We start from the raw sequence: 27,431 nt of genomic DNA, 5'->3' as shown, positions 1-27,431 counted from the left end.
TTGATTAACTTTTTTGGACCAGGCTGGGTAGAAATTGATTCATCATTACAGTGGTAGAATAATATGTATATACACATATATATTTACAGAATTATTTTATTACAGAATCTAAGAGTACTGAAAGGACTTCCATTTATCCTATCTTTCTGTACATTTTGAAATATTCAGGACTGTGTCAGTAAGCTGGCAGGCAAATGGTTTTAAAAACATCCATCCTGTCAAAATCTTCTGGAAAGTCTGAATATGCTTTTTATGTAGTATGTGACCTTGGGTAAGTTACTTAACCTCCATGACCTCAACTTTCTCAACCCTAAAGTGGGAATAATAAAGCCTACACTATAAGGTTTTGTGTCTGAAGTATCTCCCATAGTACCTAAAGTATAGAAAGTATTCAACCAATGATAATTTCCCTTTCCATCCTGCCTTTTGGTGGGGTCTGTGACAGTAAACTGTATATTAAAAGTATTAGTTAACTTAATTTAAAAACTCTAGGCATTCACATCATCAGATTACTTTTTCACATTAAAAAAAAATGAAACAGAGATGAAGTTGGAGATTTTCTTTCTACGGTTCAGAATTTTTGTTTTAAGGTGTTTAACTTTTTAATTCTGTAGAAAGTAGAATAATAGAAGTGTGTTACATAGTTCTGTTAAAATCAGGCTTGGCTTCTCTCCTCATTCAGGAGTAGCCTGTGATTTCCCAAGATGGTGTTAATAGGGGGCGTGCTTCTCTTGTTTTTGTAGACAATGCTCATTTACCCGTGCTCATGGCTTTGAAGTAGTGGGTATGATTATTTTTGCACACATTTAACTTTTTGTTTATATTTTACTTAAGATAATATTAAATTGGGTTGTGATTTCTGAGGACATACTGCTAACTGGAAAGTGCAGCAGAGAAGCCTAGATTATATGAGGAAAATATAGGTGGAACAGACAGATTAAAAATATGTGTTGCTGATAACTCATTAAGCAAACACTTCCAATATACATAGTCATAGTCTGGACTTAATTACAGAATCAGATGAAGCAGTGGCTTCACTTTCCAGAAAAGAGTTCACATTAGGGGGGCTAAAGCCCAGTTTTGTTCACTCTCTAAACCTGGGAGTAGGCAGATTTAAAATAATTTCAGAACGGTCCTTTTCTGTTTCTCAGAGTTTATTAAGACCATTTCTTTTTGCTTGGAGTCCTTGAAACAGAATCTTAATTTTTCTTACTATTAGAAATTTCAAACGTATTAAAGTAGGGGGGCAGTATAAGAAATCTGACATATTTTATTCAGCTTCAACATGTAACAATCTGGAGCCAGTCTTGCCTAATTTATACCCTCACTTCCTCCCCACCTCCATGCCCCAAATTATTTTGAACCAAATCTCAGACTTCATGCAATTTCATCTGTAAATATTTAATATTTAATAATACTAAGAGATGATATGAACTCCTTTTCTTTTTTCCCTTTTTTTTAAAACAAACTCCTTTTTAACATAACCACAGTACCATTATCTCACCTCAAAAATTAACACTAATGCCTTAATATCATTTATTGCAACTTAATGTAATCAGTGAGAAAATGGAGGGCCCTCCTTTTTTTAAGGGAATGGATTATTTGGCTTCAGTGTTACAAAATTGGCTATTTTGCTCCCATGATGTAAGAATTTCATGAGTACTTTTTTGTAGCAAGTTTTATTGCTGATTTATGTGGTCGATAGGTTTTGTGGTATATGGTAATACCTTCCTAGAATGAAAATTTGTTTTATTTGAAAATAAAAATTGCATCATTATTTTAGTCTTACCCCACCTTCATTGATTCATTTGGATAAGTGTTTTCCAAACTTATTAGCTTCAAATGAAATTATACATGGAAAGCCACTATATATAACGGATGGAAATGAAATTACTCCGGGGCCATGCTGCCAACCACTCATTTGGCCCATTCTTTCCCCATGTGGGGTCTTGCAGGTTTTGGTAAGTGAAATGTCTTTTTATAAACCTATACTATTTTCCCGTTTTGGTTTTAGGGTAAGACAAATTGCTGTGTGAAACAATGTAAAGAATAAGAGAGGGTTGCCTACATAGTTGAAATTATCAAAAAATGACTATACAGTACTTAATTTTGAAGCTTACCACCACTAAAAAGAATGTTTCACTTAAAGTAATTAAAATGTTTATTGTAATGGGAAGAATCCACCGTGCTCATAAATAATGGCCCCACTTCTTAGTTGACTCTACTGGGGCCTCCTGGGAAGAGATGTATTTGCTCCCTGTCAGGATTAATCTATAAATGCAATCACCACTTAGACCTCATCAGTTCTTTCCTTCCCCTTCATTGGTCCCTCTGGAATTATACTGCAGCTTGAATAAGGTCAAAATTAGGATAGTTTCCCCCAGAAAAAAAACACAGTCATTATTATTTCAGTGCTTTAAAATTTGAGAATCAACCCAAGAGTTGTTTCTTTATACAGCCTGGAATAGACGTTTCTGTCATAGAATCCATATTCTACCAAAGTAGTGCATCCTGTTTTTTAGTGTGGTTATTGGTTTCTTCTCCCAGAAAACCCAGGGACACAGAGTGGTCTCACATAAAACCACAGTGGATTGGATATTTAAAAGCTTGTGTCTAACACCTGCAGATAATCCCAGTGAGTTGCCATCTGAACTTGGACAAACGATTGAACTTCTGTTTCTTCAAATGGGGACCATGTTACTAGCTATCTTCCTCCTTGTAATCTTACAAAAGTAAGATAATTCTCCTATTTCCTTTCAACAAGATTTGATATGAATGCCTTTGCTTCTGTAATAGTGGAAAGGATAGAATGGATTCTCCAACTTGTCTAAGTGTAAGTAAACTCATCCTCATTGGTTAGAATAATGCTTTGGAATTTTTTGTAAGCTAAATTATATACTTATTTTCCTTCCCCAATAAGGCTGTCTTTGAGGGTTCTCTATTCTGTTTCTGGGCAACCTTCAGAAGTATCAAATGCAAGATATAATGGATACTCAGCATATGCTTAACTACCATTCAGAGTTTGCCAATGCAGTACATGTTATTTTATAAACCTGTAAGTTAGCTATGAAAACCAAACATTAAGGAAACAGTAGGAAACAGATGGTTAATTTTTCCTGGTAAAAGGCTGTGTAAAAACTAATGTGTTTCACTTGCTTACTTTGATTTACTTATTTTTAATGTTTTTCTATTAGTTGTACACTGGTAAATCTTCCTTCATTAGCTAAAAGCAACGAATACAATTAACACTAAGTCTCGGATCTCCACCCTCCTCATTAGAGAGAAGAGAAAATGTGAGCTCTTCTGTTGAGGAACTACCAAAGAAAGTGAGTGGAGTAGTCCAAAAACAATGAAGTTATCCCCCACATCAGGTGACTGATGCCCTGTGCACATTTGCTCCGTGATGGAGCAGTATTTTCCCCAGGAACAGAGCTCTTCTAGAAAGTGGAGAATCCTGAAATTCTAAAACTGTTTTCATTTTTCCAAGTCAGCCTGAAGAAGGGAGGGCCTCAAAGCTGTCTGCAGGTTACAGAGAGCAGAAGTAGATCTAGTTTTTTAATAGTCTTTCTGGCTCCTAAAATGACCCGTGTTAATTAAGGACTTTGTAATTTGTATACAACGTAGGATGCATAGGAGCTGTGAAGAGGTAAGTAAACAAAAAATTAAACGTGCCACCCTTTCTTTATAGATATCTTTCTCCGCTTAAGATCACACCGGAGTGGTAAAACCCTGCGGTCAACTACTACAGAGCTCCTTGCCCCTGGGCTGTATTGGTTATCACTGTGTGGAAGTAGTTCGGGGTGTGGATGTCTGCCTCACTCAATGCGACTTTTGCCTCTGTGCCCTCAAAGCATGTGGATGTCCCAGCGTTTGTCCCTCAGCAGTCTCTTGCCACTCGAGAAAATGTAAGACGCGTTTGTTCCCAGGCCAGTAGGAGGCTCCCTGCCAAGACCCATCGGTGGCTGGTGACATGCACACGCTGTGTGAATCACACAGCCACATGGCGGACTTTGATTATGTCAGGCCCGGAGTGTGGGCTGCCAATCCCCAATCCAGAAGCCCACCCCCACCCCGACGCCTTTGACATTTTAAGTAAAAAATAAATAAAGGGCTTTGTGTGTATCTCGGAGTGAAGAAGAAGATGTGGGGTTGCGGGTGTTTCTGTCTGATCTGTAATCCGATGGATGCTCTCTCCCTGAGCCACTTCAGGGCTCACTTGCCTGCCGCCTCAGACAGAGGAAAGAAAGGCTGAGTGCTGGAGGCAAACAGCTGATTAAACCGAGTTGGCTGGGCTTTAAGAGTTTTGTTTTTTTTTTTTTTAAGCAAATAAAACTCACATCTTTCTTCCTGAAAATGTCTAACTGGTCATAATATTTCAATTCTCTAACAGATTTTTATTCGTTAATTGAGGGTGGATCTGGCGAATTACTTAAGGAAGAATCCCATTATTGTAAGACTTGATACTGAGAAAAATATTAAGAATCTGAAAACGTTGTATTGCGAAGCAATTTTCTTTCTTAAAAACATAAATGCTAATTAAGTAAATAAGGAAATCGAATCCAAATAAGATAAAGAAAAATTAGGGGGCCCTTTAAGAAAACGAACTTTTATTTCCTGAAAATGTTATTGATAATAATAACTGATAACTTCGGAGCACTTATTACATGCTAGGTGATTCTCCTTGTGTTTTACATACATATTATATTTACATAGTTGTATCATACAATGTTACAATATAATTCGATCCAATAAAACTCTGTGAGATTGGTCCTATTATTACCCTGTTTTGCAGATGGAAGCTGAGACCTTACTTGTGTAAGGCTGCTCAGCTAACAAGCAGCAGAACAGACATTTAAATCCAAGAACCCTAACCGCCCTTGTTCTTGGCTCTCTACTTACGGCTCCGACAGTGAAAGAACACATCTTCATTTTGCTGTTCCTATGATTTCGCAGCCCCCTCATCCCTTTCGTCTTGAGACAGACTACTCCTTTGTGGGCTACCTCTAACTCAAAATCTGCATGGCTGTTTGCCAAATAGCTCTCCTGGCTGTGAGAATTATGAATACAGATTTGAAAATATTTTGTTGCGGAAGTAACCTTAGTCCCCACATTTGCTGGCTTTCATCAAGCATGTAACGCTTCATAGTCCTAGCAGTTTTTGTACTTTGATTTACTTATTTTTAATGTTTTTGTATTAGTTGTACACTGGTAAATCTTCCTTCATTAGCTAAAAGCTAATTTTGGACCAGGCTGCCAATGCAGTACATGTTATTTTATAAACCTGTAAGTTAGCTATGAAAACCATGCAATCACCACTTAGACCTCATCAGTTCTTTCCTTCCCCTTCATTGGAGAGACACCGGAGACACCCAGCAGGTTTGCCCTTCTGACTGTGAAATGGGGCATTTCTGTTGCCTCGTCCACCAAACCACACACTACATTAGCAATCGAGTCTACACCATTTCTTCTTCTTCTTCTTCTTTTTTTTTTTTAGATTTTTCTTCATTTATTCAATAGAGATCGCAAGTAGGCAGAGAGGCAGCCAGAGAGAGAGGGGGGAAGCAGGTTCCCCGCTGTGCAGAGAGCCCGATGCAGGGCTCAATCCCAGGACCCTAGGACCATGACCTGAGCCAAAGGCAGAGGCTTAACCCACTGAGCCACCCAGTGCCCTTATTTCTTCTCCAGTGAATTTTTCCTTGCTGTGTTTTTCTCTAGAACCCTGGTATCTATTTCATGAGAAGGTAGGTGTGTTTTGAGGACAAGTCAGAAACCCTGAATTCTTACCCTGATCTTTGCTTGGGACTTTGGGCACGTTACTCGACCTCCTCCTGCCTCAGATTCTTCACCTAGAGTTTGGGTGGATGATACCTGGCTCTGAGAGTCTACTTGGCAGGTTGAAGATCCTCCCAAGTTTGTAAAATAATTTTTTCCTACTCTATGATTGCCCACCAGTGTTGTGGCCGCTCTGGGTTTGGGGACATACGGAGTCAGTACAGGTGGCAGTTCTTCTCTCATTTGGGGTGCAAAAATATAAAGAAAACTCTTCCTGGAAGTCCTATTTGCAAGTGCAGAATTGAATAGGACCAGATGGCAGGTTTGGCTCACCTTGACCTGAGATGTTGTTGCTCTTCCAGCTATGGGGGCCAGGCTCATAATTCGTCAGATGTCACCACGGCTGATGGAGTGGGTAACTGTAGCTGGGGACTATGAGCAACAGGCCCCATGATGATGACCTTTTTTTCCCCCTCCTCTTTCTTCCCGAGGCCAGCAGGTAACCCATTGGTGACCCGGAACACTCTGACTGCACTTTCCTGTGCAGTCAAGTTTGATAAACACCTTCAGCAGCTGGGAGCTGGAGGGGGTGGGGCACAAGGACGAGAGAGACAGAGACAACTTGGAGAGAAGGGGTGGCGGAGGCCTCCAGTCTCCCATTCGAACAAGGTGTGGCCCTCAGGCTGGAAGTCTTGATAGAGCCATTGGAAAGAACTTCTCTGTCACGTATAGAATTCCCTCCCCCCCTTTCTTTTTTAAATCACAGCACACTCCTTCATTTTCTTTGTAAGTGAAAAGAAAAGGAGAATCAAATTTCTTAGCCATCTAGGGTTTGTTAAACTAATGTTTCCAACTGCCTGTCTCATCATTATTTCAATAGTTTCTGCTAACTCATGGATCCTTAATACGAGATGAGGATCTCCTCCTCAAAGTCTCTTGTCCTGTCACTCTCCAACTAGATTTCTTTTCCTTATCTCTCTCTCTAGCTGTTCCAAACCCTACCACCTTGAGAAGTCCCAGGGCAAGTGCCCCTCCCTGCTCAGAAAGGCTCCTTTGCTGTCCTCAGTGGAATCACTTGCTCCAACCGTGAAGGCAAAAACTGACATTTTTACCTGTGCAGTACTCCTAGACTTGAGTTTCTGTTTTCCTATTTTTAATTTTTTAAAAAGATTTTATTTGTTTATTTGAGAGAGAGAGAGAGAGAGCTTGAAAGAAAGATCACAAACAGAGGGTAGGGGTAGAGGGAGAAGCAGACCCTGTGCTGAGCACAGAGCCCAATGTGGGATTCCATCTCAGGACCCTGGGATCATGACTTGAGCTGAAGGCAGACGCTTAACTAACTAAGCCACCCAGGTACCCTCCTCTTTTTAATTTTTTCATTGAATGTCAAATCAATATCAAAACATTTTAAAATAGGTGTAATATAGCCAGAACATGATAGATGCTCACAGATTAATCTAAGTCAAAAACATACCACTTTCTTTGAAGTCTCCTGTGTTCATACACTTCCCTCAAATCTTCACTCTCTGCTCCATAAACCCACTGTTGTGAATTTTTAGCTTATCATTCCCTTTCTTTTCTTTGTAATTTTACCATATATATTTGTATCCTATAATATTATATTTTTTAGCTATAAACGTTTTAAATGTTATGCATGTATTCTTCTGTGACTTGCTTTACTATATTTCTAAGTTTCATTTGTATATTGCTACATGTAACTATAATTCATTCATTTATTTACTTATTCTATCTCAGTGCATAAATACACTTCAGTTTGTTAATCTGTTTTCCTGTGGAGAGACATTTGGATTGTTTCCTTTTGTTTGTTTACTATTACAAACTGTGTCATTGTGAACGTGTCTATATTTCCTAGACTCTGGTCCAAGATTTTCTCTAAACTAGAGTACAAGCCTAAGAGTGAACACTGGGTCATAGTGTACCCACTGTGTGCATTTTTTATTTTACTGAATAATGCCAAACTGTAGTTTTCAGCAGTGGTGAAGGGAAGTAACACTGTTTTTGATGACTGTTACCCAACTTAAATTTTTTCCCAGTCAAGAAATTGTGAATGTTTATGGTTTGAATTTGTATTTCCTGATTACTAATGAGGTTGGACACATTTCACATGTTCATTGGCCATCAGTGCTTTCTCTTGTGTGAAATGTCTGTTTGCTCATTTTTTTTTCTACTGTGTGATTGGTCCTTTTTTTCATTGACTTATAGGAATTCTTTATATATTCAGAATAGAAATCTGCTGTCAGTTTATATACATTACAAAATACTTTCTCCCAGTTTATGACTTGTCTTTTCACTTTATGGTGTCATTTACCCTAAAGATACTAATGTAGTGATCTGAAGGGACAAGTGCAGCCAAATGTTTATAGCAGCAATGTCCACAATAGCCAAACTATGGAAAGAATCTAGATGTCCATCAACGAGATAAATAGATAAAGAAGATGTGGTGCATATATACAATGGAATACTACGCAGCCATCAAAAGAAATGAAATCTTGGCATTTGTGACGATGTGGGTGGAACTAGAGGGTATTATGCTTAGCAAAATAAGTCAATCAGAGAAAGACAATTATCATATGAGCTCCTTTATATAAGGAAGTTGAGAGGCAACATGGGGGGTTTGCGGGGTAGGAAAAGAATAAATTAAACAAGATGGAATTGGGCGGGAAACAAACCATAAGAGACTCTCAATCTCACAAAACAAACTGAGGGTTGCTGGGGGTAGGCTGGTAGGGAGAGGGTGGTTGGATTATGGACATTGGGGAAGGTATGTGCTATGGTGAGTGCTGTGAAGTGTGTAAACCTGGTGATTCACAGACCCGTACCCCTGGGGCTAATAATACATTATATGTTAATAAATTTTTTTTTTTAAGATTTTATTTACTTATTTGACAGACAGAGATCACAAGTAGACAGAGAGGCAGGCAGAGAGAGAGATAGAGGGAAGCAGTCTCCCTACTGAGCAGAGAGCCCGATGCGGGACTCAATCCCAGGACGCTGGGATCATGACCCGAGCCAAAGGCAGCGGCTTAACCCACTGAGCCACCCAGGCGCCCCAATATATTTTCTTTTTAAAAAAGAAGATGTAGTCCATATATACAATGGAATATTACATAGCCATCAGAAAGGATGAATACCCAACTTTTGTATCAACATGGATAGGATTGAAGATTGTGCTGAGTGAAATAAGTCAAGCAGAGAAAGTCAATTATCATATGGTTTCACTTATTTGTGGAGCATAAGGAATAACATGGAGGACATTAGGAGGGAAATCGGAGCAGGAGACGAACCATGAGAGACTGTGGAACTGAGGGTTTTGGAAGGGAGCAGGGTGGGAGGGGTGAGTGAGCCTGGTGGTGGGTATTAAAGAAGGCACGTATTGCATGGACACTGGGTATGGCATATAGACAATGAATCTTGGAACATTGAAAAAAAATTAAATTAAAATGTAAAAATGAATAAATAAAAATAAAAATAAATTTAAAAAGATATTCTCCTTTATAAGTTGCATACTTAGGGGTGCCTGGGTGGCTCAGTGGGTTAAAGCTTCTGCCTTCTGCTGCAGTCATGATCCCAGAGTCCTGGGATTGAGCCCCCCATCAGGCTCTCTGCTCAGCAGGGAGCCTACTTCCCCCCACCCCTCTGCCTGCCTCTCTGCCTACTTGTGATCTCTGTCTGTCAAATACATAAATAAAATCTTTTTTAAAAAAGTTGCATACTGGGCGCCTGGGTGGCTCAGTGGTTAAGCCGCTGCCTTCGGCTCAGGTCATGATCTCAGGGTCCTGGGATCGAGCCCGCATCCGGCTCTCTGCTCAGCAGGGAGCCTGCTTCCTCCTCTCTCTCTGCCTGCCTCTCTGCCTGCTTGTGATCTCTCTCTCTGTCAAATAAATAAATAAAATCTTTAAAAATAAATAAATAAATAAAAAGTTGCATACTTTTGTCTTTAACATGTAAGTCTTTAACTAGTATTGATAAAAAAAAAAATAACCAATTAGCTCAATGCCATATACTAAGTTAGTATAGTAAACCAAATTTCCCTATATAAACATGTCTCTTACTGGATTCTATTTTATTTAGAAGCTCAATTTGCCTACTCTAGTGCCAGTAACATTTAAATCATTTAATATAATATTGTATTAGTTATTGGAATCTGTTATGACACTCTGCCTCCTCCCTTGTTATTTTTCATTAGAAGTACTTTGATTATTCTTGAGCATTGTCCTTCCACATAAATTTTAGAATCATTTGGTCAAGTTGACACACAAACACACATAGAGCTGTAGCAATTTTGATTGGAACTGCATAAAGATATAGATAAATTTTGGAAAAATTGGTGTCTAATAATATTGCATTTTCCAGGCCACTACCATAGAATATCTCTTCATGTATTTAGATTTTTATTAATGCCTTTTAAAGACGTAAGTTTTATAATTTTTCTCCAGAAGTCTTGCATATGTATTATTAGAATTATTAAGTTACTTCATTTATATATACACATATATTATTTTTTATTATACCTTACATATTTTATACCCTGGTAAATGGTGTATTTTTATTAAATTATGTCTTCTAGTCACTTGTTGCTGATTTAAAAGATATTTTGCATAAGATAGGATTTATTGGCTCATTGAATGGTAAAATCTTTTTAAACGGTATGTTCCTGGTGTTTTCCTTGTAAGAAGATTTTTCAACTAACAGTTACAATTCTTTAAGATTTTAGGACCATACAGGTTTTCTGTTTCTCTTGGTTTCTTTTAAGTAACTTATACTTTTCTAGGAATTACCCATTTTATTATTTTCAAATTTATCAGTAAAAAAGTTTCCATATTCTCTTATTAACTTCTTAAAAATCTCCATACCATCTGTCACACCCCCTTCTAAGATTTTTATTCCTACTTCTATTTGTTTGTTTTCCATCTCTTGATCAGTTTTGCCAGCAGTTTATCAATTTCGGTGGTCCCTTGAAAGAACTTTATTTTGTTGAGCTTCCTATTGAATATGTTTTTTATTCCATTAATCTCTGTTCTTATTTTTATTTCCTTTCTTCTACTTTTTTCATTTATTTTTTTTCTTACTTTTGGTTATTCAAGTTTAACTCTTGAATTTTCCAGCATTCTTTATTTCTAAGTATTTTGGCTATCAATTTTCATCTATGTTCCACTTTGACTGAATTCCACATTTTAAGATGTAGTATTTATCATTGCATTGTTATATTCTCTAAATTTCATAATGATTCTTTCTTTGACCTGCAAGTTATTTAGAAGTATATTTCTTAATTTCCATCTATATGAACATTTTTTTTTGTTATTGATTAACAGCTTAATTGCCTTTTGGTCATACAGTGTCATATGTATACTGTTAAACTTTTGATATTTGTTGAGATTTGTCTCATGGCTGTAGGTATTAAATTCTTATAAATGTTCCAGGCATGCTTGAAAACAATGTATATTCTGCAATTTCATAAATATCTATTAGATCAAGTTTGTTAATTGTGTTGATCAAATCAATGATATCATTAACAATTTTTTTAGTCTGCTTAATTTATTAGTTTCTAAGAGGAGTGTATTAAATTTTCCCACTATGATTATGTATTTGCATATTTTCTCCATTGTTCTTTCACTTTTTTGTTTCATATATAGTAAAAGGTATGCTTCCAGATGCATACAAGTTTAGAATTGCTTGCTATACCTTCCTGGTGAACTGAACCATGTATCACTGTAAAGTGGCTTTTTTATCTTTATTAGTGCTTTTTTCCTTAAAGTCTATTTTGTCTGATATTAATGTAACTATACTTTCTTTTAGTTAGTATTTTTCTAATATATCTTTTTTCTATCTTATTACTTTTAGCCTTTTTTAATTCTTATGTTTTAAGTAAATCCATGTAGCTATTTTTTAAATCAAGTCTATCTTTATGTTTTTACTGTAACATTTAATTCACTTATATTTGTTTGAAATACTAATATATTTTAATTTATTTCTACCATCATATTTTGTATTTTAAATTTATCCTGGGACACCTGGGTTGCTCAGTTTGTTAAGCATCTGACTCTTGGTTTCAGCTCAAGTCATGATCTCTCAGTTGTGGAATGGAGCCCTGCTGCAGTGGGCTCTGAGCTCATCACAGAGTCTACTTTGTATTCCCTCTCTCTCTCCCTGCCCTTTTCCCAAATAAATAAATAAATAAATTCTTTTTAAAATTTTTATTTATTTATTTGAGAGAGATTGAGAACATGTGAGCAGGGGAAGGAGGAGAGGAAGAGAGATAACAGACTCTGCACTGAGCATGGAGCCCACTGTGGGACCCCATCTCAAGTACATGACCTGTGCTAAAACCAAGAGTCAGACACTCAAACATCTGAGCTATCAAGGCACCCCTTTTGCCTTCTTTTGAATTGCTTTGTTTCTTTTCATTTTTTGCCTTCTACCAGCTTGAAAGTTGTATGTTTTATTTCAATTTTTTAAGGATTATCTTAGAAATTTTTATCATAAAGTTAATATCCCTGTTCCTTCTACCAATTCCAAGATCTTAAAACACTTTAACATAAATCACTGTCCTCCTGATATATATGCTCCTTATGTTTGTATGTGTATTTTTCTATTTTTTTATCTCATTGTTTTTGTTGTAGCTTTATACAATCAGTATTTACATTTAGCCAACAATTCACCATTTTTGTTGTTTATTATTTTTACTTGAATCTCAGACCTTTCATCTGTGATCACTTTCCTTGTATCTAAGCATATACTTTAGAGACTTGGTTAGTAAGAATCTGTTATGTTAATTTTAAAATGTTTTTATTTTTCAGGTTTTTCCCCCAGCATATTGAAGATATCCTCTTACTATCTTCTAGTTTCCATTGTTGCTTTTCAGTAGGTAGCTATAAATTCATTGTTGTTTCTTTGAAGGTATTCTGTCTTTTCTCTCTGGCTACTTTGAAGATCTTCTGTATGCCATTGGTGTTCCCTAGTTTTGCTATGATATTACTACATATAGATTTTTATTTATTTATTTAACCTGCCTGAAGATTATGGGTATTTTAATTACTTTCTTTCGCCTGTCCTTGGTCCTTATCTCTCCAAACATGTCTTTTGCTTCCCTCTCTTCTTCCCTTCTAGGATTCCAATGAGACATGTTCTAGAGCTTTCCTATCAATCCTTTGTTTCTTTTTTTTTTTTTTAAGATTTTATTTATTTATATGACTAAGAGAGATATAGTGAAAGAAGGAACACAGGCAGGGGAGGGGGAGAGGGAGAAGCAGACTCCCCACTGAATAGGGAGCACAATCCAGGGCTCAATCCCAAGACCCCAGTATTGTGACCTGAGCTGAAGACAGACACTTAACAACTTAGCTACCCAGGTGCCCTAATTCTTTCCGCTTCTTAACTTCTCTTTTGTATTTTCCATCTTTCTGTCTTCTTTTGTTGTGTTTTAAAGATTTTATTTATTTGACAGAGAGATCACAAGTAGGCAGAGAGGCAGGCAGAGAGAGAGGAAGGGAAGCAGGCTCTCTGCTGAGCAGAGAACCTGATGCAGGGCCCATCCCAGGACCCTGAGGTCATGACCGGAGCCGAAGGCAGAGGCTCAACCCAGTGAGCCACCCAGGCGCCCCCTTTTGTTGTGTTTTAGATGAAGTGTTCTGATTCATCAACCAGTTTAAAAATTTTATCTTCAACCAGAGCTGGCATTTTTATCAAATCTATCTAATCCATGGAATTTTATATTTTTAATTATTATTTTTTCTTTTATAGAAATTCTATTTGATTCTTTTTCAATCTGCCTGTGCCTTTTTATAGTTTTTTTTTTTTAAGAGCTTTATTTATTTATTTGACAGAGATCACAAGAAAGCAGAGAGGCAGACAGGAGTGGGGGTGGAGAAGCAGGCTCCCTGCTCAGCAGACAGCCCAATGTGGGGCTCGATCCCAGGACCCTGGGATCATGACCTGAGCCAAAGGCAGAGGCTTTAACCGACTAAGCCACCCAGGCACCCCCTTTATATAGTTTTTTGCTCTTAATTCATACACTCAACATACTCTTTCAGATCTTTAAACATGCATACTCATATTTCTTGGTATTTTATAGGTGGAAATCTTTGACGCTTAGTTTGAAGTCAGATTCCTTTAGAGAAGATTATGTTTCATTCCACTGATTGCCTGAGAAAACTACCAAACTACCAACCTAGGACCTTTTTTTTTTTTTTTCATGAAATTCACATTTCATGGAAATGTGTACAAAGGTATAAAATTACCTTTTATTTGCTATAGCTATTTTAAATAGCAAACATAGTGTTAGAGTATTATTTATCTCTGGAGATCTTGAAAAACGTTGTATAAAATCTAAAGAATGAATGAAAAACATGACTAGGTATTTGACATGTTTTCAATAAACACAGTTAATTTCAGAATTTGCATGAGGTCTAGGTAGGGATGTCATTATGTGGTAAGTAGGGTGTGTCCTCCTGAAAACTTAGGGTTATTTTTAAATAACTTATTTTAAAGTAATTATCAGGTAGAAGTTCTGTGGATCTTGCGGCTTCAAATTCTCACAGGCAAAAAATTTCATTCTCTCCCAGAAAGCAGCAGGTTTTGCCACAGGCCGATTTCCTGGGAGGTGGCAGGAGAGGATGGGGATTTATTTTTAGCTCCTCCTACACTGACAATTCAACCTTTTAGGACATCAGTTTTATGCAAAGGAACAGTTTCCTCTTATATGTCCCATCTTAGGTGGGCCTTGGGTTTTATTTCCCATCTTCCCACACTCTTGGATAGCGAAAACCAAAGTTTCGGCTTAGAGTGCTTATAATTTTTCTTGAGGCAAAGGCTAGTTTCTGTGTTGGTTAATTTTCTGGGTTCCAGCTTTTACTTGGTTTATGTTTTCTGAGTAGACCTTCCTTTCTTATCGTTTTATTGACACATTTTAGAGGTGTTAAAGTGCTTCTCCAGCATTTTCGCCTGTCTTCAGTGAGAATGTTGGTGAGGGTGTATAGCCTTCCATACTGCTAGAAATAGAAGTCTACCTACTCTTTCAGGTTTTGATGACTTAGAAGCCGCCTTCTCGTCTCCCTTTTTATTCAGTTTTAAAATGCTAAAAATGGCCGTTACCCAGACATATCTATCTAAGCTGCACGGTTGTCTTATACTCCAGTCAAACTTCTCTTTCTCCTTTTGTCTCCCCCCTTGCACCAACTAGTACCAGAGGCACTATGGTCAAAGTTGGTGTGTGGGATTGCTCAGGGAAGGGTGAAAGGGTGTAAAAAGCTGGATTGTCATTGCTAGTGATGGACTGGAGAAACACATTCTTGTTCTATGCTGGAGGGCAGAAAATATTTTCTCATAGAAACAATACAATAGATGATTTAGAATGTAGATGAAAAGGTGTATTTTGCATAATTATTCATGTACTTATGAATTAAATGAGCTCTGTGGCTTTGTTTATGAAGCTAACCAATCATAAACTGAATTACAACAAAGATATTTTAAACTGAGCTTTTAGAATATAGTCGTGTTTAGTGTGCCTTGTGTAGTTCATTTTAAATGTATTTATGTCTTATAATTTTATTATCGACTTCTTGGCAATATAGGCCATCTTTTCTATTTCTTTATACTTCCCCACATCTTCTAGCTTAAGGACTATGACTGGTTGGCCAGTGGATTATTACAGAGGTGGCAGCCAGTAGACCACGGAATACATTTGGAATTCTTTTATTTTCCCTGATTTACCCCCATTAACTTAGTATTAATTGTCCGAAGAAAAAGACTCACAAATGCCAAAAGAAATGGGGCTTTGAATAGTCTGCTGATTTGCTGACTCTTAATGATGGCTATTTGTCAATTATAACTCAGCCACTCAGTTAAATTCTACATCACCAACAGAAATAAAGTACATGTGTATCAAAATCAAACACGGAATGTATGAGCACATGACAATTTGGCTATGTGTGTGCATGTGTGCCTTAGATTCTAACTTTGTTCAGTATCTAGTGTTATTCTAGAGGCATCTGTATGTCCTATTGCTTTTTCTGGCCTCTCTCTATTTAATTTTTAGAAAAAAATATATAGGGGGATGTCAAAATAGAAAAAAATGATCAATATATTACAAAAAATAGAGGGAAACTAACATGATTCAATTTAGAAATACATACAGCTCACAGAATGCCACAGTTCAGGGAGCAAAAATTGAAATGTGTTGAAATTGAAAATGATTCTTTTATAAAGGAAGCTGACCAAAATTTCCAGCAGGACTATTGCCTGAAGGAAAATTTCCTAGGCTCCAGCCTCTGTTATGCTTAACAATGAACCATACAAGTCTGGACAGATGGTTGGATTCTAAAGTGTTTCTCATGTTACAGTATTTTCATCCTATTGTCTCTCCTGAATTCTGCAGGGAAAAGAGAAAATGTTATAACTTTCAAAAAAAAGTATAAAGAATATCCTCAGTACATTTTGGATAGTCACAAGTACTAAACATTAATTATCTCAAAAAATATCTCCTTTTTTTTTAAAGAAATACTTTATTGGTTCAAATCTAATTACTTATTCCTGACAGTAGGACTTATCTTTCTTACTATCTTTATTGCTAGAAGTACAAAATCTAGGATGTATTTATGTCTTGTCCATTCAACTTTGAACTTTGGTGAAGTAGAAACTTGGGACTCGTTTTTAAGACCATTCGTATCCATCCAACAGCAATACTGCATTTACTCTCTAAACGGCCATCAAATTTGTGCAGTTTTCCAAATCCCTATGACTCTGGTCCAAATTGATGATATTTTTTTACCTAAATTGTTGGCAATAAATGTCTGACTGGTCTACCAGCAATCCCCTTCTTCTCTCTGCCCCCAGGACACACTACAGCCAAAACAGAATGAACTTTTTCCAGATGCAAATCTGGGGTCATGTTTCTCCTGCTACCAGTAGTTTCCTATGACTTTTAGGGTAAACACAAAACTCCTTACCTGGTATACAGGGCCTTGAAAAGCCCTTGCTTACCTCTCCAAACTCACCTCATACTAACTTTCTCCTTTAATCCCTGTTTCAACTAATTTAGCCTTCTCTCATTTCCTCTATATTTCGTTCTACTTAGGTCCATTCCTCTCCATTTTAACTTCATTAAGCCCTGTTCTTCTTACAGAGTTTAATTCCAACATCACATCCTCAGGGAATCCCCCATTCACCTGCTCTCGTTTTACCCAAATTATTAGGTCCGTCCTAATGTTTGTCCTCACAGAACCACATAGCTCATCTCTCTTTCACAGCACTTAGACAAAAGGAAGAGATTTATGATCCTGGGCATTAGGCATCAGGGTTTCAAGTGAGGGAACAAAAGCAGAGTTATATTTATTTAGTAATCAACCTCTAAGATTCAAGCCAACATTTCTAAGCCACAGAGAAAAGTATACATAAAGATACTATACTTAAGTGTTCTCAAAAGAGACAGGAATTATTTAGTAAATAAGTATCAGATATTCTACAGCAACAGACAGGCTGCTAAGTGTGTAATTGAAGACCTGGAAAGATATTAGCAATTATTCCCACTTAACCCCCATAAAATAAAGTTATGAAAAATGAGTCTCAAAAGTGCATCTCAGAGGTCTCTCAAATAGTTAATGACAGAGAATGAAGTTGAATTAGTCACAAATATCCATTGAACACTTTCATGTGTAACAGTTTTCCTATATCCAAGTATGATTTTCATTTCTCCATGCTATTTCTGTTTAAACATTTACAGAAACAGAGAAATTAAAATTTATTTCAATTTGTTAATATAACAAAAGATGACTTTCTACCTTAAGAGGATGATATGGCACCAGTAAGATCTTACTATAAGCCTTTAGACAAAGGAGTGATATGCTATTAAAATTATAGTACAGTAGTTTTATTTCTTTGTGCATGAACTCTTCATATTTTCTTCTTATATCCCTCTTCCTACAGGAGGTCTAAAAATGATCCTAGCAAAGAGAACCCCCTTCTTGTTTTTATTTGAAGAAAAGTGAATGTGTCCTATTCACCCATAGCTAACTGCATTTCTCAGTCTTCATACTAACCTCCCATTCTAGCCACATATCCCTTTTTCAGGAATGCTGGGACTAGAATTGCCTTTGCTACACGGCCTCTTCCTCATGCTAGTCCACTAATTAGCTCTCTGACTAGCCCTTATTTCTTGATTCCTTTCGTAGAAAGGCAAGCTAATGGCCAGCTCTTACTACACAACATTGACTTAAAAACACTTGAGCTAAAAGGGACACTGAAAACCATTTAGTCCAGCAATTTAAACCATGCAGGAATACTTTCTGAAACATATTAAACAGAAGAGCAACTTAATTTATAGTTATGCTTAAATGCTTCCAGTAACTAATTCCTCACAATCTCACCTGTGAATACTCTCAAGTAATAAGAATTTTGTATTCAAGTACTCCACTTGTGTTCTTTACCAACAACACCAGATTATTTTAATGAAACAAGCCTGTAACATCTGAAAACTTTGCTTTGGCAGTTTGTCTGTGTAAAGAATATGTGTGTATTTTAAAATCCAAAGCATATGAACTATACCAGTCAGGTTAGAATGAAAAATGAAATGTGTAGATTATAGAATTAGCTCATCTTTCATTCTGTATTCCTCTTGAGTCTTAGAGTAGGAAAAAAATTTTTTTTCTTGCTATTTAAATTCAAAACTAGCTTCTTAAAGTGAGGCCTTGTTAATCCCAAAGCCTATAATAATTCACTGCTTTAATGTTTTTGATGATTACTTCATTGCATGTATAAGCTAGGAGAAAAAGGGACTGGGGCCATCCAATTATCTGTTGCTTTCTCCCCTTTCAAACTCTCTTGCTTTGGTAATAAAATTCTGTGTGCCTATAAGAGTGTCTAAACCAGACAGCAGCTCTGCAATCCATCCTGGCCAACTCAGAAAGAGTTCCTTTGTTTTATTTGTTCATTGTAAACAAAACAAAAGGAAGTTTGTTTTGTTTCCGATGTATATTCTTTAATAAAGGGAAGACAGACAAAAAGATTTGTTAATCTAGTAACTTTCCGGTTAATTTGTTAATCTAGTTACTAGTTAATCTAGTAACTTTGCCAGGCATTTTTGTACTGTTTGTCATTTATTTTGTTCTTGAAATTACCTTGACTGCCATAGATCATTACAGTATATTCAAATTTGCATATGAAAACTCTCAACTGTACATATGTTAAGTAGCAATACAAGTAGATTCATCCATCCATATGATAAATTCACCCATATGATAGATGTAGGAAATTGGGTTTTCTGAGATATCATTTCTCTATCTTATTTGGCAAAGTGCCTGGCTGTGAAGAGCTTTAAATTTGGCATCTGCCTTTGCCTATCTTGGTCCAAATTATGTGATACTAAGTACCATGAAGAATACTTCACAGGGGAAATCAGTACCGGGTTATGAGAGTGGTAAACTTCATATCACCATGTGTTTGTAACTGAATATTAGAACTGTCAGCCAGATGCTTCCTGTAGACTTCCAGAGAGACAGAAAGTGTGGTGCCACTGGGATCCAGAGGCACCAATGTAAAGTATGCGGAAGATACATAAATCATAGGGTATATTCACTTCATTTGGCTTCGTGGGATTCCGCTGACATCACTGCGGGTAACCAAGGTCTGTACCAGGAGCCTCTCCCTTCTGCTCTCTGATGCCTTCGAGGTGCTGCCCATCCCGACCAGGCCCTGCAGTAATTTCACACACTCCCCTAATAAAGTCCTCAGGGGCTGTCATGTATTTTCATGTGTTTGCCCTATTATCCCTCCCTGCTTGAGCCTTACAGATAATTGATGATGCTTCAGTTAATCATCTTTTTCCCGCTTTTGTTCACCAGGTACCTCCGCCTTGACGGGGCTCTTTTATTGAGAATCGATGTCTTCTTCTGGGTAATTGATCACCATAGACGCAGGGACACTTGACTCATCGTTGAGGAAGAGTAATCGTCATGAATAATCAAAAAGCAGTAGCTACACTACTGCAAGAGTGCAAGCAAGTGCTGGACCAGCTCCTGTTGGAGGCGTCAGATGTGTCGGAGGAGGCCAAGAGCGAGGACCAGCAGTGCAGAGGTGAGGTCCTGACGGGAGGCACTGGGGGAAGGGAGAAGCCAGCAGGTCCGCTCTCAACTCCCCTGCCTGAACGACGTGTTTTCATCTCTGCCCTATTTTTCTTCTCTTGGCAGATGACCACCGAGAGATGAGTGGATTTCTAGGGCATGAATGGGACATGGGCTGCAGGCGGACGGGCAGGGGAGGAAGCCCACTTTGTTGCAGTGAATTGCTGTCAGTTCTAATTTTAGGCTTCAGTAAACATGAGGCTACAAGAAAACAGTGTAGTTCAAGAAGAACAAAGGGTGCAAGTGGACCGGTGCACGTAAATTTCAATTATTAAAAAATTGAAGCAACTTCTGAATGGTGGCACATACTTTTTTTTTCAAACGAGGCTTTTGTGCCTCATCAGTTTCCATAGGCTTCTGTGGTTTCCCTAAATATGTCATCTCATTGGTCCAATCTCTCTCTCTCTCTCTTTTTTAATTATCAATACATTTCTCATGCTGCACTCACATGCTGTTTGTAAAATAAATCCTCTCACACTGATAAATACTGATTGCATCACTATCAGAATTGAATTGGCCTTTTGCTCATTTCATAGTTTATGCCACTCACAGTTTTAGATAGGTCATTGTTTGGGAAGTTTCTATCACAAAATCTAGAAAGCTAAAGTATTTCTTACTTCTTCCATAGCCAGTTTTGGAGAGAGAAGCTTCTTTCCTTAGATTTCTTTTTAGCATTTGAATAAATGTTTCTCCATTTCTATAAATGTGTCCCTTTTGTGTGCTTTTAATATTTTTCTTTGTATTTTTAGAGACTTGCTATTCCTTGCAGAAATAAGAAGACCACATATAGTGCACACTCCCCATCTCTTTTGTTTTTGATGTTATGTAATGGGAAAATGTTCTGGAGAAGCCTTTCCCCCATATTCTTGTATATAGGCACACACATTTTATACAGAGGCACTTTTAGGGACCTGTAGATGTCTTAAATTTTTATAATCTGTCTTTTGTGCTCCTTAGTTTATGTGATTTCCTTATTTACTAGCCGCATACACTCTGTGTGCTTTTGCTTGCTGGTTATAGGTGTCCATCAGCCTGACCACACACTGGCAGGTGTTAGCCCCTTGTCAGGGAGCGGCGGGTACTCAGCGCCTCCAGAACGTGCTGCAGTTCTTCCCAGGGGCAGTGTGCTGTGTTCTGTCTACTGAGGTTTTTCCTCTGGTCCTTTCACTACATGGCATGTCCTTTGTCTACTCAGCCCAAATTCCGCTAGCTTTGTGTTCTCCCTCGTGAAAACTCAGAGTTCCCAGTTGGGTAGCATTTTCTTCTTTTTCTTCCCAAGTGGCACAGAATAGGAGAAATAATCAGTTTAGTTCCAGATAAGGCAAACAGGGCCACAAAAATCACTCGATTAGCACCGGCCCTTCAGGTAAGCTGCTTGGAGAAGGAAGCGATCAAGAGGCAGAAGAGGGTACTGCTCCATTAGGAGCCGGCTGCTGTGCTTGGCTGAATCTGATATGTCCATGGGGGAGGAGACCTATGCTGAGCCATTGACAATTTCAGCATTAATCGATCCCCACAGAGGCAAGCTGTGGGGTCCCCCCACGCACCATCAGTACAACTGAGTGTAGTCTGACACAGAGTCCTTCCCTTAGCAGGTGGTTTCTGAGTGACACTTGTGGGCAGGTTGTGCTATCCCCAAAGTCATTGCTTGCGTGTACTCCAAGGGAAAGACATTAGTACAGGGTCACCTATGGCAACAGGACTAGTCAGAGGACTTGAACATGATCATTGTGATTTTATTCTTTCTCTTCCTCCTCTCAGTCCTATCCTCTTCCCTCAGAAATTGTTCTTCTCAGGGGCACCTGGGTGGCGAGGTCATAAAGCATCTGCCTTCAGCTCAAATCATGATCCGAGGGTCCTAGGATCAAGTCCTGCATGGAGTTCTCTGCTCCGCCGAAAGCCACTTCTCCCTCTCTATCATTCTCTCTCTCTATGTCAAATAAATAAATCAAGTCTTAAAAAAAAAAAAAGGAAAAGAAAAAGAAATTGTCCTTGTCAGCATGGGAGACTACCCCAGCAACTTCCTCAGAAATAGAGAAGGAACTGAAATCTAAACACAGATATATTTTAAAAATGTACTTCAGAGGCATCACTGACTTTGCTGGCACACTAGACTGTCCATGCTCTGGCATGATCCTCAGGGAGAGGCTGGTGAGGGAAAGGCAAAAATGAGTTGTGTAGAACAGATTTTCTCTGTCATCATGAAAAAAATTGAAAATATTTAAATGATTCTGTGCCAATGTATGGTAAAACTCTTTGAGTCCAGAAATCAACTTCCTATTGTCATTTAACTACTCATTTGCCTCCTGAATTTGATACTCACAGACAGAATTTCCAAATAATTGATCAGTCAAATGGGACACTTCAGTGTGAGAAGGAACACTACAAATAAATACTCTAGGGCCACACAGGACTGTCCTAAGTGAACGGGACTTAGCAATCACCCTATTCCCAACTCTTTACATATATCATTTAAGAAACTTTCTTTAGGGGCAGCTGGGTGGCTCAGTCGGTTAAGTGGCAGACTCTTGGTTTCAGTTCAGGTCGCAATCTTGCTTTCATGGGATCAAGGCCTGCATCAGCCTCTTGCTCAGTGTAGAGTCTGCATCAGATTCTCTCTCCCTCTTCTTCTGCCCCTTTTCACACTCTGTCTCTCTCAAATAAATACAATATTGAAAGAAGAAAGAAGAAAGGAAGGAAGGAAGTGAGGGAGGGGGGAGAAGAAGAGAAGGAAGGGAAGGGAAGGGAGGAAGGAAAGAAGGAAGGAATAAATAAATTAATTTTTCTCTACATGTATATTGGAACACCTTTTTTTTTTAAGATTTTATTTATTTATTTGACAGACAGAGAGATCACAAGTAGGCAGAGAGACAGGTAGAGAGAGAAAAGAGGAGGAAGCAGGCTCCCCACTGAGCAGAGAGCCCAATGTGGGGCTCGATCCCGGGACCCTGGGATCATGACCTGAGCCAAAGGCAGAGGCTTTAACCCACTGAGCCACCCAGGCGCCCCTATTGGAACACTTCTGGCCATCAGAGGGCTGGGCTTTCTAGCAGATCATGACCACATGAATCCCTTATGCCATGGCTGTGCTTCCTTTGGAGGAGTGCTACCACACACTGGTGCTCAGTAGTTCTGGGTTGCTGAATCAAAGAGCAATGATTGCAGTGGGATATTTGTAAATCATTCTCAGTAGTCTGCACGGATTACTCACTGGTGTGGCCCATTTGATATCTCCTCAATGCCAAGCAATGTTTCCCCATCAGCGGTCTTTTTTACATTTGTGCAGTTGGTGGCAAGGACACAGAAGGGCATTGTGGCCTAGGGCAGAGTTAGGTTTCCTTCCTCTTCCTTTTGTTTTTTATTCTCTCTGTCATATCTCTTTTGTCCTATGTAGCATGTCTCATGTAGACATAAGACCAATCCTTCTTTTAACCATCATGATGTGATTTCAATGGTGGTAAGACAGGATGCCTCTCTTCAGGAGCTCACAGAGCAATGGGATGAATACTGAAAGGCCATGCATTTTGGGGTTTGGGAGCACTCTGGACGGACCTTTAAATTCCGCAGGGTGGTCATGGCAGGCTGATGAGAAGTGGTCACGTTTGCGCTGAAGCCAGTCAGCCTGAGCTTGATCATGAAAGGATTGGGGGAGGGAAATGCAAATGTGAGGACGAGATGTACAAAACCATTAAAGAATTATATTCAGGGCAATGGCCTGGTCTATTTTGTATTTAAGCAAAATGGGGATCAGCACCGCGGAAGTTGGAATGGATGGGGCAAGGTAGGAAACAGTGGTTCAGACAAGAGTTACCGATAATGGAAAGGAGGAATTTAGGATCTACAGAATTTGATAACTGGTTAGGTTGAGAGGGGAAGAAAAAGCAAAAAGTCTATCCTGATTTCTAGGTTTTATTCTTGGGTGACTCAGTGAATGGTCGTAGCAGTCATCAAAATAAAGAATAGAGAAACAGATTTAGAAAAAAAGATGGTGAGTTCAGCTCTAGATACTTTTTTAAAAAAGATTTTATTTATTCATTATTTATTTGAGAGAGAGAACACAAGAAGAGGGGAGAGGCAGTGGGAGAGGGAGAAGCAGATACCCCACTGAGCAGGGAGGCCGATGCGGGGGCCAGTCCCAGGACCTGGATGGAGATCATGACCTGAGCCGAAGGCAGATGCTTAACAATCTGAGCCACCCACGCGCCCCCAGCTTTAGACACTTTTGAGTGTGAAATGTCTGTAAGATAAGCACCTCGAGCTTTCTAACTATCAGTCGTGTAATCAGGTCCATAATCCTGAATGCTGGGGCTTCACACGGGCTTCAGCATCCAGAATTTTTCAAATGTTAGGAAGGTAGTATGGTGCAGGGACCATCTGTTACATTCACACTCCAGCAGAAGCAGGGGCAGCATCTAGAGTCAAACATTAAAATTTTTGCAGCACAACTTTTGGCTAATCTCACTAAATAAGACAAACAAGACCATAAAGAGCTCCCAGTCAGTTCAAGTCTGGTTAGGGTGCCAAACTTACGAAAAAACATTCCAGTTTCCAGAGTTTGGGGTTTTCTAAGTTTGGATAGGAGATCGCGGAGCTCCATAATGAGGCTTGGTGCCCAGGAAGATATGGCACTTGTCTACTCATGTGAAACAGGGCCATTTCACAATAAATTGGTACTACTTCAAATTTCATTTGGGTTTTTTGTACCAATCACCTCTATTCAACTGTAGTCCATAGTGAAAGTATGCAATGTCTTAGAGAAGTAAAAAGAGGTTGTACAAATTGACTCTCTGCCTTACCCAGCTGCCACAAGTCCCAGATGTCAGTCCCTCTCGGTCCCTTTCTCATTTTACAGGGAAAATAATATTTCCTTCATTCCTTTCTCTGGTTCTTCACGCAGAGATAGTCACTGAAGTGCTTTACTTCCTGCTAAAAACCTTTCTTAATGCCTGACTACCCCAATTTACCTGAAGGGCAAAGTAGACCAGGGCCACCCCTGACAGATAGCTTTGCGCTATTATTCTTTGAGTCAGAACCCCCAGCTTTCCACCAGCCAGCAAGAGGTAGGAAAAATGTTTCTTTGCCACTGAGGTGCTTCATCATAACATTGGTAACTCAACAGCCTTTTCTTTGACTGCAATTTCCTTACCTGAACTCTGACCTTTTCAGCTTCACTCCCCGGCGACTTGAGGACCCTGATCCAGGAGGCAAAGGAAATGAAGTGGCCCTTCGTGCCTGAAAAGTGGCAGTACAAACAAGCCGTGGGCCCAGAGGACAAAACAAACCTGCAGGATGTGATTGGCGCCGGGTTGCAGCAGTTACTGGTAGGGAGAACCACACCACCTGTTCCTCTGACACCCCCAAGCCAGGTATTTAGCCTCTAAGTGGTCTAATAGATTAAATTTCTTTGAGGCATAAGACAGCCCCTACCCTTATGGTCGGCTCTGCCAGATTGACTAATGTGGGGGAAATAGCTTTTAGAAAGCATTGCCTGCCTATGAGACCTTCCGCTGGAAAGCCGAGTCAAGTAAAAGTGAAGAAGGGTGGTCGGGGGTCCAGGGAGAAACCTGTCATCCTGAAATATTTATTATATCCTTGGTAGACCAGGAGGGGCAGTTTTGGTTCTACCATGTCTCGTAACGTTTTTATTTTGAAATGCTCCTTTTTTAAAGTGGAGTAGCTTGGAAAGAAAATGAGGTCACCACTATTTCATCAATGTGACTTGCTCTCTGCCATGTCCCTCCCTGTCCCCCCAAACCCGGGATCCTCCTCACTTGCTTATCCCCTCACGATGCAGTCTGTTCAGGAGGCATCAAAGCAAAGTCCTTGATTTGCTTATTCCTCAACTCACTTATTGGAAATTAGTCAAACTAATATCTTTACCTCGGATAGAAGAAGACCTCACAAATAGCATGTGAACTCGGATTTGAGCTCAGCTTTCTGACTTAAGTTCTGGGGATGCTCCAGGGAGTGTCATTGTTCTTTTGGGTAGCACTGACAAGGAAGAGAGTCTATTAGCTTATATGTTTTTTTTTTTCCTCATATAAAAATAGTTATTTGTCTGGAGACCAGGCATTACAAACAATGATAATATCCTAAACTCTTTATTTCAGCAGTTTACATTAGAATGTGTTTTGGGGTCATCCCAAAATAAGTATATAGATACTGTCTTCGCCGATCAAAACAGAAATCTGGGGAAGAGTCCCTGATCCACATACATTTAATGGCATCTTTGGAGGCTTAATAAAATAACAAAACCCTCACTTTTCCCACACCTCTCCTCCCAAAAATAAACAAACAGACTGGGATTAAGTAGACTGAGAACTGCAGGCCAAGAAAAGGGAATACTTAGAAAGAATGCAGGGATGAGTCAGGATTTTAAATTGGCAGTCTTGGTATAGGTGGAAAAGTGGAATGGAATAATAACTACCATTAGTGTAAAACTGTAGATTTTACAAACTGTTTGCACATGCACAAACAAATGCATGCGCAGTTAATTCTCAGAATGGCCTTCCCGTGATTATCACCATTGTCATCTCCATTTTACAGAGGAGGAAATTAAGGGGCAGGGAGATGAATGTGCCCAGGGGAACGGACCAGTGATGGTGGAGCTACTCCTTTTTCACCTCAATGCCAGTTCTCCCTCAGGAAGCCCCAAGTGAAGAACTTGAAAGCACAGATAGATTTCCTGAAACTTGTTAACCATAAGGCAAGACGCAGGCTCTCCAGCAGAGCTTCCTGCAATGATGGAAATGTTCCATATCTCTGCTGACCGATACATAAGGCCTTGGCCACCTATGGCTTTCCAGTACTTGAGATGTGGCAAGTATGATTGCAGAACTGAACCTTTTTCATATTATTTAATTTTTTTAAAAAATCAATTTCTGTATAAATAGATCCATGTGGATAGGGCTACTATTTTATTGAACAGGGCAGTTCTTCAGCAGTGATGCTGAAAATGAGACCTCATAGCAGCAGCACTAGATTACCTAGAAATTTGTGGGATATTCAGACTCTTGGGCCCCACCCTAGTCTTACCAAGTCAGAAGCTCTGGGGCTGAGAGTCTAGCAATGAGCATTAGACAAGCCCTCTAGGTGATTCACGTGCGTGCTAGAGTGTGAGAACCAGTGTTCTAAAAAAAAGAATAGGATAAAGAGCAAAGGGGAAAGTCAGAGAGCCTGACCAGGGATGTGAAGGGAGAAGCGACATGGTAGGGGGTAAAAGGGACTCCAAAGTAAAGACTGCAGGAGACCTACGATAAAAGCAGTCTCCTGGGGTCCCTGGAGGGCTCAGTGGGTTAAAGCCTCTGCCTTCAGCTTAGGTCATGATCCTAGGGTCCTGGGATAAAGCCTCTGCCTACAGCTCAGGTCATGATCCCAGGGTCCTGGGATGGAGCCCCGCATCGGGCTCTCTGCTCATCGGGGAGCCTGCTTTCCTTCCTCTCTCTCTACCTGCCTCTCTGCCTACTTGTGATCTCTGTCTGTCAAATAAATAAAATCCTTTAAAAAAAAATAAATAAAAGCAGTCTC

At 39.0% G+C, this 27,431-nt stretch overlaps 1 protein-coding gene across 3 annotated transcripts in view; it reads left to right on the top strand.

The window, feature by feature from the left end:
- Positions 1-27,431, top strand: part of ALPK1 (alpha kinase 1) — a 119,042-nt gene that overhangs the window by 38,662 nt on the left and 52,949 nt on the right. For 2 of the 3 annotated variants that reach the window (XM_044224231.1, XM_044224229.1), the window contains exons 3-4: positions 19,626-19,857; positions 25,071-25,225. In XM_044224231.1, the coding sequence (XP_044080166.1) occupies positions 19,737-19,857; positions 25,071-25,225 (276 nt within the window). In that variant the 5' untranslated portion in view covers positions 19,626-19,736. Of the gene's footprint in view, positions 1-12,621; positions 12,655-19,625; positions 19,858-25,070; positions 25,226-27,431 lie in introns of those variants that run through there. The other variant, XM_044224230.1, reaches the window with a different exon arrangement.

The sequence above is a fragment of the Neovison vison genome, chromosome 11 (assembly GCF_020171115.1).
Source record: "Neovison vison isolate M4711 chromosome 11, ASM_NN_V1, whole genome shotgun sequence".
NCBI classification, from domain to species: Eukaryota; Metazoa; Chordata; class Mammalia; order Carnivora; family Mustelidae; genus Neogale; species Neogale vison.
Note: the sequence above shows the minus strand (reverse complement) of the source record. Positions and strands in the feature narration are given on the sequence as shown.